General features: G+C 39.1%; 1 protein-coding gene across 1 annotated transcript in view; it reads left to right on the top strand.

The window, feature by feature from the left end:
* LOC107680491 (neural-cadherin-like) overlaps positions 1-14,740 on the top strand; it is a 188,152-nt gene that overhangs the window by 21,957 nt on the left and 151,455 nt on the right. The window contains exon 5 of the mRNA XM_016476377.1: positions 2,000-2,249. Coding sequence (XP_016331863.1) covers positions 2,000-2,249 — 250 coding nt within the window. The remainder of the gene's footprint in view (positions 1-1,999; positions 2,250-14,740) is intronic.

The raw sequence follows: 14,740 nt of genomic DNA, 5'->3' as shown, positions 1-14,740 counted from the left end.
CCTGCCTATAGCCTTAGTAATCCTGAAGACATTGATTAGCTTGTTCAGGTGTGTTTGATTAGGGTTGGAGCTGAACTCTGCAGGACTGCGGCTCTCTAGGACCGAACTTACCTACCCCTGTGCTAGTCTTTTGCCTTTTGCCTTGTCCAAATACCCACACTTGCAGTCTTTGCACTTGATCACTTGACTACTTATATTTCCTGTAAGTTTGCAATAATATTAATTTTAATGTTCAGTAGTCCCTATAACAGATGACACTTTAATTTCTGGTGCTTCTAATGAAGTGATAAAAAGCAGTTGCAAATGATGTACAAAATAAATATACTCACCTTTGCACCAATAAAATGTGTAGCACTTTGTTTTACTACCAAATTATATGTAATATCTAATTATTAGTAATATTTACCTTACATTGGAGAGGTTTCCGTCACCTCTCGCGATCTTGGCAAAAAGTCTCACAATTTATTTCCAGAAGATGATGCATGATGGGATAAACTAAGCTCCAGAGCGGTATTTGAGATAGTGTGGATTTAGAGTGCGTTCAGGGCACGCCGCTTCAGCGTTTTTAAGACCTGGGACAGTCTTGCGCACTTACTTCCTGTCGCGTGCACGCACTCTTAAGTGGCCAAGACTGCAAGTGCGGGTATTTGGACAAGGCACAAATCAAAGCCACTAGAAGGCAAGCCTGCAACCATTAGCTGAAAAAGCGTAACGGCTAAAGCTAACACTTCCGGTCTGGCAGTACGTGGGAAAGGAGACCAGAGGCCCTTTTTTTTTTTTGAATGGATGTCAATGGAGGAGAGGCTTCACTACGCTGAATAAACAGCTTTTTAGAGGAAACGACTTATCATTTAATGAATCGACAGCCTATCTGCTAATCTTCAACATGTTTTACACTAAATAATACTTTTGGATTTAACTACTTTTAGAGTTTACCACGAAATAAATGCAGTTTTATAAGAGAAGTCACTGACTTTTTGCGACAGGTGGGGTTCAGCATACAGCATTTCTCATTCATTCCTAAGGGATCCGTAAACGGGTGAGTATCGCACAGATTCAGTGACGTCGAGGCTGTAATGTGATTGGTTATTAAGGGACACGTGATCCAAGTTAGCCGTTACGCTTTCTCCAATAGTAAGTAATACAGACCCTCTCATCTCCCTATAGTAAGATAATCTCTGCACAAGTTTATAGGAGCAAAGGAAGCAAAGTTTCTTTACTGATAAGTATACATTTCTGGTCCACACTCCAGCACAGTAGGTGGCGGATATGCATCTTAAATGTTAGTTGCCACCCGCCATTATAAAAACACGAAGAAGAAGAAAGTGTCCTTACTTTAGCAAAGGAAAAGTAGTCTCCTCTTGGCTTATATCGAAATCCTCTGACATTTTTCTTTACAAATCCTCGGTTTGTACTTCTAATTCATGACCGGGGTTTTGTTTTGTTCTCTATCTATCTATCTATCTATCTATCTATCTATCTATCTATCTGTCTATCTATCTATCTGTCTGTCTGTCTGTCTATCTATGCTGTTGTCTTTAATATAATTTGTAATCTGCGCATGCACTTGATCCATTCTGGTCATGTTGTTTATAAAATAGTGCTAAAATGCGTAATATACAATTCTGCAAAAATTGTTGGTTTTCTAAAGTGCACATTCAGGGAAACTGGACCTCAGCTCGAGAAATATTTATCCCTTTATGTCAACACTAGTTGAGTTGATGTGCAAAGCAGCTACTGTGTATCTGAAGTTCATTTGAAACAGGCTCACACCTTATTGAATGCCATTGCATTTTACTGTAGTTGTCAGATGCAATAAGACTCACAGCGTGGGATCTTTTGATCGCCAGTCATGTATAACCATTCTAGTCGTTCATTTGACAAGCGTATATGCCCAAGCTATTTACACAGGGAAACTCAAATAAAGATTGATCCTATTAGCTGATGCTGCATTTCTTTGTATTAATACCCACCTCATGTATTGCTTTCTCTTTTGCAGTATCAGCCAGTGATTGTGATTCGGAGCAGAATGCAGAGATCACATACTACACGCTTAGTCCAGATTTCATCATTTCAGCCCATGGCACCATATTCCCGGCAGGCCCTCTGGATTACGAGAGGCCCAACCACCTGTATGAATTCGTAGTGATGGCGGTGGATAAGGGTGAGGTGTCCCGCACTGGCACGGCCACTGTGCGTCTTCGTATGGCCAATGTCAACGACGAGCCTCCAGAGTTCTCGCAGCCTGTGTGAGTTTTTTATCTCTGTCGCCACCCCTCAGCCTCATCACATCATGACCCTGTGAGGGACATGCTAATGGAGACCCGTTGTTGTTGTTGTTGTTTTTTTGGCCGTAAGCAGCAGACATTTCAAAGAGCTAAGATTTTGTTATAAGGCTAGCAGTTAACATTTTAATTAATGTAATTTTTCCCAAAATTCCTCCTTTGTGTATTTCCAATGTGTTGCAGTGGTTTCTTATCCACACTAATTGCATGTTCATATCTGATACACAATGTGTACCGATGCTGTGTGTGTTTGTATGACAAGAATGAAATGGAGTGCATTTAAGAATAGGTGCATATAAAACATAAAAGAAGGTGGTGGCAAAACACTTTCAGCTGTCATTAATTAATTAATTAATTAATTAATTAATTCCTTCCTTCATTCCTTCATTTGGGAGTGCATTAAACGGCTGGAAATACACCAGAATAGAAACTGCATTAGTTCAGCTAGTCTGAACAATTAGAGACCCTTGAAGTGGCTACAGTGCATCAGAGAAGCTGAGTGCTCACACTTCCTGACAGTGCTGTGAACCAGTGTTAATTTCGTTGACGAATAATTTTCGTCATAATTTTCGTCAACGGCATTTTTTCACTGACGACAACGAGACCATAACGAACTAAAACTCTTTTTAAATGACAAAAACTATGACGCAAATCTATTGACATTTTCGTCAATTAATAAAAACGAGACGAAAATGTTAGGGAGGGACGATTTGGGAAGAGATTCATTCAGAACGAATCTGCTGCGTGGTTCGGAGGTAGGACATAAGCTAACATACACTTGCTGCATGTCGCATAAAACGTTAAAAAATGTCAATATGTGGGAGTAAGAGAAGAGCAGACATATGGATAAATCTGACGATGCAAGAGAGAACTCAGTTCAGTCCAGTTTTCTGAGCGCAGACACTGAAGCATACACACACAGAAAGCGCGTCTCACAGTGCGTGAGTACTCTTTCGCCTCGCATGAATGGAGAATTACACACAAAATTATGTTGAATTGTCCGTTTTGACGGGTATTCACGTAAACACTGTTGATTACGTCTTAAGTTAACGTAAACAGTAGGGAGGACGTGTATCAGTACATTGCATCCATTGCAACTGTGCATTCAGTTTTAAAGGGATAGCAGCCTAATTTAGTTGCTATTGTCCGAGTCATTGATGTTAATCAAGCAACAAAAGAAAGACAGAAAATCACGCACTGCTCTTCACAGGAAAAACTTTAGTAGCCCTAAAGATTAATCTAAATTTATTTAAAGAAATAAATATGTCTGCTTGAAAGAATGAAAAATATGGTAAACAAGTTACTATAAAGAATGCATAATTAGCCTAAATGGCTGCAATATAACAAAGAGTGAAAAATTTAAGGGGGTCTGAATACTTTCCGTACCCACTGTATATAATGAGTTTGGGGTCTCACCTCACTCGTGGTATTGAGGATGGAAGAGAACGCTGGTCATTCACTCCCCCCACTGCATTCTAGCCACAGAACTTGCATTCTGGGCTAGTGGTGGTTCTACTAACCTTTACTGCAATTACAGATGTGGTTACATGTATGAAGTGGTCATTAAACTCAATTTTATCTTTATTTGTTTAAAATAAACAAATCATTTTTTAGTAGTAGAACAAAACGTTTCAGGTTACGCATGTAACCATGGTTCCCTAACAGGGAAGGAGACACTGCGTCCTCTAGAGATTGCTATGGGGAACACCATCAGCATGACCTGGTGTCCGAAGCACATGTCTAAACACAACAATAAAATTGGCTGGCAACACCCTATGATGTCACTATTGATGTGACCATAGTATAAAAGGGCACCAGAGGAGCACACCATCCACTTCTTTATCTGAAGAACACAAAGCAGGCATCCCAGAGGCATGGCGAGGGGACGCAGTGTCTCATTCCCTCTCAGGGAACCATGGTTACATGCCTAATCTGAGACATTCCCTTTCAAGGGAACTCACACTGTGTTCTCTAGAAGACGCTATGGGGAATGAAATACCCACTCTGTCATGCTGAGAAGAATGTATGCCAAATTACATAAAAGGCAAGCCCTAAGCACCAACTCCACAGGAGATCGTCGGAGTCACCCCTTGATGGCTGTCAGTGGCACTAACCCTTTTGGCCAAAAAGCCCAAGCTGCATGCCCTAAAGGAACTTACCTGCTAGTAGCCAAGTGAAAAGAAGCTGGGCCCCTGGGCAGAGCTCAAAGGCTTGGAATCATATCTAAATATGATTCCTTTAAGGGGATATGGCCAGGTGTCTGGGTATTATACACACACTCAACCTGTAAAAAGCCTGAACCAGGCTCATACAAAAAAGTTACAGGGAGGCTAGAAGGCCTGACATCCTAATACTGCTGCAGGCAGAGCTCTAGGGAGCGGAGTACTCGGCATGACAACTCTCTAAAGCGAGATGAGTACTAATCCTGCTCAACCAATGCACATGATAGAGCTCCCAGGAGCAAGTACTCGGCATATTGACCCTCAAAGTGAAAGGAGTACTATCATACTCACTACCTTAGGGAGTACTCAGGATAACGACCCTTACAAGTGAGGGAGTTCTGCCAAGCTCAACCTAAAGGGCACCTTATCAAGGAGGCTCACAGAGAACCTAACAACTTGAACCAGCTGCAGTACAGAGCTCCAAAGAGCGGAGAGATGAGAGGTGTAGAGTCGTTATGTTGGCTGCTTGTCAGGGAGGCTCATAGAGAGCCTACCAACCTACAACACAGAGCTCTTAGGGAGCAGAGTACTCAGCATAACTGCCCTCTAGAGCAGGGGTGTCAAACTCAATTCCTCAGTTTTGTTCCAACCCTGCTCCAACACACATACCATGTAGTTTTCAAATAAGCCTGAAGGACTTGATTAGTTGGATCAAGTGTGTTTAATTAGGGTCGAATCTAAACTCTGCTGGGATCCGGCCCTCCAGGACTTGTGTTTCTCACCCCTACTCTCTAGAGTCAGAGGAGCACTGCGAAGCTCAACCTAAAGGGCAGCTTATCAAGGAGGCTCACAGAGAGCCTGACAACTCCAACCAGTTGCAGCACAGAGCTCCAGGGAGTGGAGTACTCAGTATAACGACTCACACAGTATAGCAAAGTATAACGAGTGAGAGGAGTAATAAAATTATCAACCTAACTGCAGAAAGTAATCTCAAGAAATCACTATAATGGCCCTCAAAATGAGGGGAAGTACTATCATTCTCACCACCTTAGGGAATGGCATACTTTGGATAACGAACCTCCAAGGAGGGAAGTACTGTCAGGCTCGACCTTAAGGGCGGCTTATTAGGGAGGCCCACCGAGAGCCTAACAACCTAGTAATACCACCAAACTGAGCTATAGGGAGCGGAATACTCAGCATAATGACTCTTCAAATGAGACGAGTACTAACACACTTGACGTTCTGCAGAACAGAGCTCTGGGGAGCAAGTGCTCAACATAACGACACTCTAGAATGAGGGGAGTACTATCATGCTCACCTTTGGGAGAGGCGTACTCAGTATAACAACTCTTTAACTGAGGGGAGTACTGCCACACTCAACCTTTACGGCAGCTCATCAGGGAGGCTAACAAGAGCCTAATCAACCTGACATAACTGCACCATGGAGCCCAAGGGAGCGGAGTACTCTCTAAACTCTTTCCCAATGAAGCTTTCCCAAGGAAGCTCACAGAGAGACTAAACAACTTGAAACTGCTATCCAGGCAGAGCTCTAAGGAGTGGAGGCCTCACTAGAAAAACTCTATAGCGAGTGGAAGCCTAACAATACAACCAACCATGTAAAGGCAGCTAGCCAAGGAGGCTCACAGAGAGCCTAGCAACTTGACACCACTTCCTGACAGAGCGATGACTTGCTCCTCCGGTGCCATTTTATACTATGGTCGCACCAGTAGTGATGTCATAAGCTGTTGCTGGCAAATGTTATTGTCATCTTTAGACATGTGTTTCAGACACTGGTCACGCTGATGACGTTCCCCCATATCGAACTCTAGAGGACGCAGTTCGAGTTCCCTTGAAAGGAAAAAAGGCATCCAAAACAACTGTTTAGCTTTCGTTTACCCCTGTGGTGAAAGTGTATATTAAGTTTATAACATTGTTTACATGTCTATCTGGTGTCTTTAATATGCTTAAAGGTAAGTCGTGCAAATTCACGAGCATTTTATCCTTAAAACTGCAGTGTACCAAAGTTAAAGTCTCAAAAATGCTGTTTAAAACCAACCGATTCCTACCATCATAAAAATGTAACCAATCCCATCAGCTTGCATGGTGGGGCTTTTCATATCATTAGTAAAGCTTTCTACCCAAGGATGTTGGTTTTTAGATAGTAGCTTTCTGAGATGACAACGGAAACATAGTTTGTGTAATATTAGCAAAACATCATAAGCTATTAATCTATCTATCTATCTATCTATCAATCAATTACTGTTATGTGTCTGACGTTGTAGAAAGTGATACATAAAATGCATCACCATGCATCGACTTGAAGACAACCCTGTATAATTTGCTTCCTCTTTTTCTTCGGAATCAGTTTATGGTTCAAACATATATGGTTGAATTAATCAAGTATTTTCACTTGCCATTGTGTAGTGTTTACTTCTTCAGGTAACTGAGTGAAAGTGAAGCAGGTAGTCTTGAGGGTGTGTGATTGGGTGGAGGTGGGGACTAATTTGCATATTCATGTTACTGTCTAAACTGGATTAGGTAAGAGTGTTGTGATAGTTACTGTATATTAAAGCCATTTTAAGGCATGAAACTATTTTCACAAGAAAAAGTATTTAAACACATAATTTTCATTATCAAAAAAGATGGATTAAAAGATGATGATTATTAAAGATGATATAGAAGGATAAAATTAGTTTTTAAAGTTACAAGCATCAACTTTTTTAGTTCCCGAAAGTTAATGCTTGTAACCTTAAAAACTGCAATAATCAAGTACAATTTCTGTTAATATTTCAGAATTATTTATTAGAACAATTAAATGCCATCATGATTTTAGACAGTCATTGTCTGATTGCTTTGAGAATGAACAGTCTTTGCAGCTGGCCTGATGATGCTGTTCTAGTCATAAGCAACAAAAGCTACAATGTTATCTTCCTGATTATGTGGTCTTTCCTTTCCTTTTCTTCACCTCCCCTTGTGTAGACCTTGACGATGAGGTCTTACCTCAGTTGCTGTATTAATTTGCCTCTCATTTCGTTGATATTTCTGTTGTGCTGACTGCAGACTGTTATTGTTGTTTTTCCATCTTGTTGGTGGAGCTATGGCCCTTGGCCATTTTAATTGACTGATTTTCTGGCAGAGAGCTCACTGAATCAGAGAGGCAGATTCAATCAGCCGTGCATTCAGCTGAAGCTGGAGAAACCAAGAATGGAAGGGGGGTGGAGGGCGGGTGGAAAGGCCTCGGTCAGAGGGTCCAAAAAAGAATGGGAGAGACAGGCAGATGTTTTGTTTCCAGTCCCCTAAAAGGCCTTTTTTAATTACTTTATACATTTGTATTCTGGTGTGTGCATCTGTTGCTCCATGGTTATCCCCAAGAGCATGAGTTTGAGATGTGAATGGCTTAGGAGTCTACTTTAAACATTAAAGTCAATTTTGAAATCAGAAATTATTTTCTTAATACACATGGTGTTATTGCACATCCTGCATCCATTCATGCATGTTATTCCAAAGGAAAAAAAAAAACTTTTTAAACAAAATTTAATAACTTGTACCACCTCTGCAGTGACTATACTTCTTGGCTGACATCACCCGCTCCTTTTATTTTTAACCCTTCCCCTCAAACCACTTACTTTTTTCCCTCACAGAATAGCCTGTTTCACTCAGAAATGCATCACATTATGAAAACAAAATGGGTTTCGAATGCTGCTTCATGTTGAGCAAAGAAGTGTTCTTTGCTACTAAACTGCTTTTGAAAACAGCTACAATGTGCCTTCAGTTGTCATTTTGAGAAATGTAGCCTGATATGATGCGTGCCGCATTCCTAAAAATGCTGCACAAAAGCTGATTTCCTCTCAGCGTTGTAGGTGGAAGACTTTTATATCAGCCCTTTTTGCCATCTTGGGTTATTTAAGTTTTTATTAGGTGAGCATGCAAATAATAGTTGAGGACTTCTGCACTTGGGAAGGTTCAAACAGGGCTGAAAAACACACTTGAGCATTATAATGAAATGCCCTCTAATTATTGTCTGCACAGGTACAAACATCAGCAACTTATCTGCTGTCCAAGCAGGAATAACATTTAGTCCAGGCATTTCTGTATAACCGATTCAGGAAATACTTAAATGTGGATGGCTAATAGCTGTAATGTAATTAGACTTGCTCTTCATGACACTGAATCATTATATGAATGAGCTACTTTACCGCTATGTCGGAGCTGTGGACTTTATTCACACTGCATAAAAATGATGATTTTCAAAATATTCTGACTGCTTTTTATATGTGAAAATATTCTTTATATTTAGACAACATTTTGCCATATCCATTACTATTGTTTAACTTAAATTGTCATTTGTTTTTAGTAGACAAAAATAAAAATTGTTGATGCAAAATCAAAGCAAATATTTCACTATTGATTGTTTTCATGATGGCAGTAAGAACAATTTGATGTATTTATATCAGGCTTCTGAAAAGCAGATTTCATATGATTTTTTCCCCCTCTCTACCTGCCTGAACACCTACATTGCCTATTTTTTAGTTATTTATTTATTTTAGAAAGAAATAAATAAAGAAAGAAAGAAATGCTTTTAGTCAGCAAGGATGCATTAAATTGATCAGAAGTGACAATAGAAACATTTATAACTTTACAAAATATTTCTATTTCAAATAAATGGTTGCTAAAAATGTATAATGGTTTCCACAAAAATATTAAACAGCACAACTGTTTTCAACTGTTTTCCTGAGCAGCAAATAAGCACATTAGAATGATTTCTGAATGATCATGTGACACTGAAGACTGGAGTAATGGTTTCTGAAAAATCAGCTTTTTCATCTCAAGTAAATTACATTTTAAAATAATAAGGAAATGGTTATTTTAAAATGTAATAATATTTCACAATATTACTGTTGTTGCTGTATTTTTTATTAAAAAAAATGCAGCCTTGTTGAGCACGAGACTTTCAAATATATTACAACAATTTATCGACCCCAAATTTTTGAATGGTAGTGTAGCTTGCTTCGCTCATCCCATCAATTTTGCATTTTAACTTCCCCACAGACCCTGAGATGTCCCTGTGTGTATATTCCCCTTCCTTTCACCTCAGATCCTCTCTGAAACTTATAGCCTTTCTGAAAACCCCTCCTTTCCTCAAACAAAAAAGACTCAATTTCTATATCCTACATCATTTCTGCGAACAGGATAGCCTATATGTGTCAGGCCTGTAATTGAGTAAATTGCAATGTCTGTCACTGCTGTTTGTTCCATTTGGGCAGACTAATTTGCCCAAGCCCTTCGCTTCTAGGCGCTGGGCTCCCTCAGTTCGCCTGAAAATGAGCCTTGTCACTCATGCCATAGCATTTGCCAGTACATCATTACCAGATCTGTTTACTGGCACCAACCTGTTCAAGGACAAAAAGTAAGATGGATTGAGTGATGTTTATTACGCACTGGCCTGGGCTTTCTTTGCTGTTCCTAGAGCCACGGGACATGTTAATAAGCGGCAATACAGTCAATCCTCGTAGTTGTGCTTACTGCAAATTTGGGTGAAAATGATTAGGAGCCCAGCATCAGCATTCTTTTGTGATCATTGGTGTTTGCTCATCTCCTTTGTTTTGTTGCGTTGATGGATGTCTTTCCAGGCCTCAGCAACTGAAATATTGTCATCTGATTGATAGCTGACATAATGAGTGGCCGTATACAGCGAATGCAGACAAGCCGGCATTTCACTTGTCTGATTGGTTAATGCGCTTCAAACAAAGTGGCCTCTACGAGCTGTCAGTCACTGTCACAAGACCCATCACCTGTGCTGTTGCCATGGCAATGGCTTAGAAAGGGAGACATAAACGAGGCAGATTTTTATGGTTAGTCCATGACAGGTTTTCACAAAGGCTGTGCTCAACAGATCCTCAGAGCTAAAATCTGAAAACAAACCATTTGACTTATGTCTCTGAACGTGTGTGTGTGTGTCTGAGATTGCATGAGCTGATGTGTGTGTGTGTGTGTGTGTGTGTGTGTGTGTGTGTGTGTGTGTGTGTGTGTGTCTGTGTGTGTTTCTGTAGGGGAGGAACTCTGTTTGTTTGTGTGTGTGAGCACACAATCTCAGATCTTTGAGACTACTAACAGATTACTGGTCGTGGATGTCACGCGTGTGTCAGTGCCGGGGTGCAATGACAGGGTGAAAAAGTGCAAGCAATGGTGTCTACATGGATGACATAAATCACCTACATGAAATGCCTGTCACCTTCCCCCTGTTAGCCATCAATCAGCCCTACACAGGGTAAGATGATGGGCTCAAGCTCTCTTACCCTCTGTCATTCTGTCTGTCTTTATATCTGTAATTTCCTGTGCTCTGATTGGTGTCTTCTCATCATTATTGAGCTTTCCCCATAGGAAAGAAAAATCAAAAGTGGGATCTCTTTAGCATCTCAAATATTTCTCCTAGACAGAAATGAGTTTACTTTAAGATCGGATTGAGATTTTTGCTTGAGTCTCCTGCTTCTCAAACTTGTCTCCTGAGACAAAAACTCTAACAATCTCACAATGGTCTTCTTTAAAGCTTTAGAAGAGATCTCAACAACATCATACTCAAATATTTATCCTTGTCTAAAGACTCTGGTGGTCTGATATTTGTCTCCTCCAATGTTTCAAACAAGATCTCAACAGCATCACACACTGTGCTAAAATATTTATCTTTAGCTAAAGACTCTGATGGTCTCACATTTGTCTCCTTTAAAGCTTTAAAAGAGATCTCAACAAAATCACACACTGTGATCAGATATTTCTCCTAGTCTAAAGACTCTGATGGTCTCATATTTGTCTCCTTTAAAGTTTTAGAAGAGATCTCAACAAAATCACACACTGTGATCAGATATTTCTCCTTAGCTACAGACACCGGTGGTCTCACAATGTTTATGTACTTAGGCACATAATTTGTTGTTGGAAATCGTAATGTACTTTGAGATCTCTTCTAAACTTTTGAGGAGACAAATGTGAGAGATCCAGAGTCTCTGGCTAAGGAGAAGTATCTGACACAGTGTGTGATTCTGTTGAGATATTGTTTGAAACATTGGAGGAGACAAATATGAGACCACCAGAGTCTTTAGACTAGGAGAACTGTCTGAGCACAGTGTATGCTGTTGTTGAGATCTCTTCTAAAGCTTTAAAGGAGACCATTGTGACAGTGTTAGAGTTTTTGTCTCAGGAGACAAGTTTGAGAAGCAGGAGACTTAAGCAAAAGTTTCCATTCAATCTTAAAGTAACCTAATTTCTGTCTAGGAGAAATATTTGAGATGTTAAAGAGATCTCTTTTTTATTTTATTTTTCTTCGCTCTGGTTAGCTTCAATGTAATTTATCCACACCATTTCAATCAAAAACAATACATACATTGTCATATTTGAAGTTGTTTTATGTAGACAGTGTTTTATTGCACAATGATTTAACAGAGGAAACCATAACCTATATTTACATACATGCAAAAATTGGCTGTACAAGACAAAATTGTAATGCTAAACAAAGCAAAAAAAAAACAAAAAACTGGTACACTGGTATAGTTACATTTGTTAAAAAAGGTATTGCTCTTATACTAAACATCTTGCACTTGTAAGTCCTTTCTAGTGTGTTTGGAAAATGTGGTGTATATACAATGCTGGACATTGAAGATAAATTTAAACATTTAAACTAGTAACCCTTGATGTTCTGAAATGTTTAATGCTATTTAAATGATAGTTTTATTATTTGCAATATTAGTAAAAGTTTAACATTTCTCCTAAAATAAAACTGACGACATCTTAAGACAAAGCTGATATCTCAATGAGACATATAAGAGAATCACCCCTATGTATCCTGAGCATAGAGTAACCTCTCTCAGAGCCATAGCCTTGTGGACAGCACATCGACCAGAAGCACAACCGCACCTCAGACAGCATGGGTTCAAATCCCAGCTAAAGGTACTTTCCTGCTCCTGTTCAATTCTCACCTTTCCAATTGTTTCCTGTCTCTACTCCTACTGTCCTGACCATTAAAGGTGAAAAACCCCATTGCAATAAAAAAAAGTAACAGCAGCCTCTGAACATTTTTATAATGGAGTCTTGCAAGAGATTACAGCAAGACAATAAAGAGATATCCCATGTTTCTCACACGTTTCTCTCTCATTGTCATTTTGGATTCCTTTCATTCAGAACTTTCTCATGTCTCAGTTGTGTCTACTTTTATTTCTCCTAAGGATTTTTATGAGAAACATCTGAGACACTGTTGAGACTAAAATGAGAAATACATGAGAATCACCACTAGGTCTCCTGAGGTTAGAAAGAGCAACCACTGAGCAATAACATATTCCTATAATGGAGTCTTGATAGAGATTGCAGCAAGACAGTAAAGATATATTCTATGTTTCTTCTACCACATTCTCAGTTTTGACTCTTTTTTTCTCAAATATTTATCATGTCTCATTTGTTTCTACTTTTATTTCTCCTAAGGAATTTTAGGAGAAACTTCTGAAATGCTGTTGGTACTAAAATGAGAGATACTGTATATGAGAATCTCATCTAAGTCTCCTGAGCTTAGGAAAAGCAACCACTGAGCAATACATTTTTCCTATGGGTCATTCCTCTTTATCTTCTTGTTTCGACCTTTCTGTTGGATTTCCATCTCTGCAGCCTTCAATCCGTCTTCTTTTTGGTAAATCAGCATCGGTTTCACTTTCATATCTGGACTCTTATTAAGATTGACGGAGACTGATAATGCTCTTTTCTATAAAGTCCAGTTTTGTGTTGGCTAAACTTTGATGGAAAGTCAAATGCCATCTTTCATTCACTGTCATGTCGTTCCAAACCGGTATGACTCACTTTCTTCAGTGGAACTTAAAAGGAGATGTTTTGAAGAATGTGTTTATTGCTTTTTTGCCTTGCATTTATGATGAATGATTTTAAACTTCAGAAAGACCCCAGAAGCACTTTAAAACATGAGTCTTCTAAAGCCACTAGTTTTGTGTCACAGCAGTTGTTGTTGGGATTCCATCCACATATTTTTATGCAAATATTGAGATATTGCATACAAATGCTGAATGGACGCATCAAGATGCAAATAAAACCACCAAAATGCATACACTCACTTGATGATTTTTGTTGTTGTTGTTGTTGTTGTTGTTGTTCGGTAAGAATGCATTCACATAAAGTACAATTGAAATACATTACTGAATAAATTCCTATATGTACATCAAAAAAGTAACCTTGCTTAACCTAGTTTGTATGAGCTTGTATCTGCACACTCTAAAATGCAAGTAATTCATTACATTTAATGAAATATTTTGTTCTTGAATGCATTGAATAGAAACATTGCTTTGTTTGCTAATTGTTTTTCCAATATTATGCCTTTTTGCATAAATTAAGTTCACAGCTTGGATGAAAACATGGCCTGTATGATCTTTCCCTCCAGTGAACTGAATCGTTGAGATGAACACAAAAACAAGATTGGATTTGTAAATGAATCATTCAGACTTGTTTGTTGAACTGGAGCAACTGAGTCATTAGAAAGATTTGACTCTGAAATACTTGTTCAAGGATTAGACATCTTTAGTCATGAACGTACCAAAGAGCTTCAGTTTTGCTCTGTTCATGACACAAAGGTATCAAATAGCTTCAGGATACTTCATATGGAACATTTTTATGTTCCTTCAATTGTGTGTATGTGTGTGTGTGTGTGTGTGTGTGTGTTCTCTCCCTATTTCTCCCTATTTTCTCAAATCCTCGTTCACTTTCATTATATCAAGATCAATGGCCTAGACATTTTTCAGGAATTCACCTTTTTGCCTTCACCAGAATAAAAGAAACAGCAGGTTTGGAATGACATGAGGGTGAGTAAATGATAACAGACGTTTTGTTTTAGGTGATCTATCCTTTTAACCCAGGCATTCAAATTCACACTCTGGTGCAAGAAAAATGAATGTGCGTTGGCTTATGGGAGTTTAAGCTAACTTTGTTTATCAGAACTCTTGATTTATGTTTGTTTCAGTCTTACAGAAGTTCTTCCTTTGGATGCCTCAGTGGCTTTGACTATTTGTTTAATTATGAACAGATTTAGCCAAACTAGCTTTCATTCCATCTTAAGGTTTCATAGAGGTATCAGTATTCACAGCCTGCACACAAGCAACAGTTTTTCTACAGAAGAAGCTTCAGATTAATTTCTTAACTGGCTGAATCCAGAACACGTTGTCAGTCTGGCATCAGGGCAGTCAGGGCTGGACTGGGACAAAAAATCGGCCCAGGCATTTTTTGGTCCAGGTGGCCCACCCCCATTTATATATA

Source organism: Sinocyclocheilus anshuiensis, unplaced genomic scaffold, assembly GCF_001515605.1.
Source record: "Sinocyclocheilus anshuiensis isolate Anshui unplaced genomic scaffold, SAMN03320099.WGS_v1.1 scaffold1496, whole genome shotgun sequence".
NCBI lineage: Eukaryota > Metazoa > Chordata > Actinopteri > Cypriniformes > Cyprinidae > Sinocyclocheilus > Sinocyclocheilus anshuiensis.
This window is presented reverse-complemented; position numbering and strand designations above follow the sequence as displayed.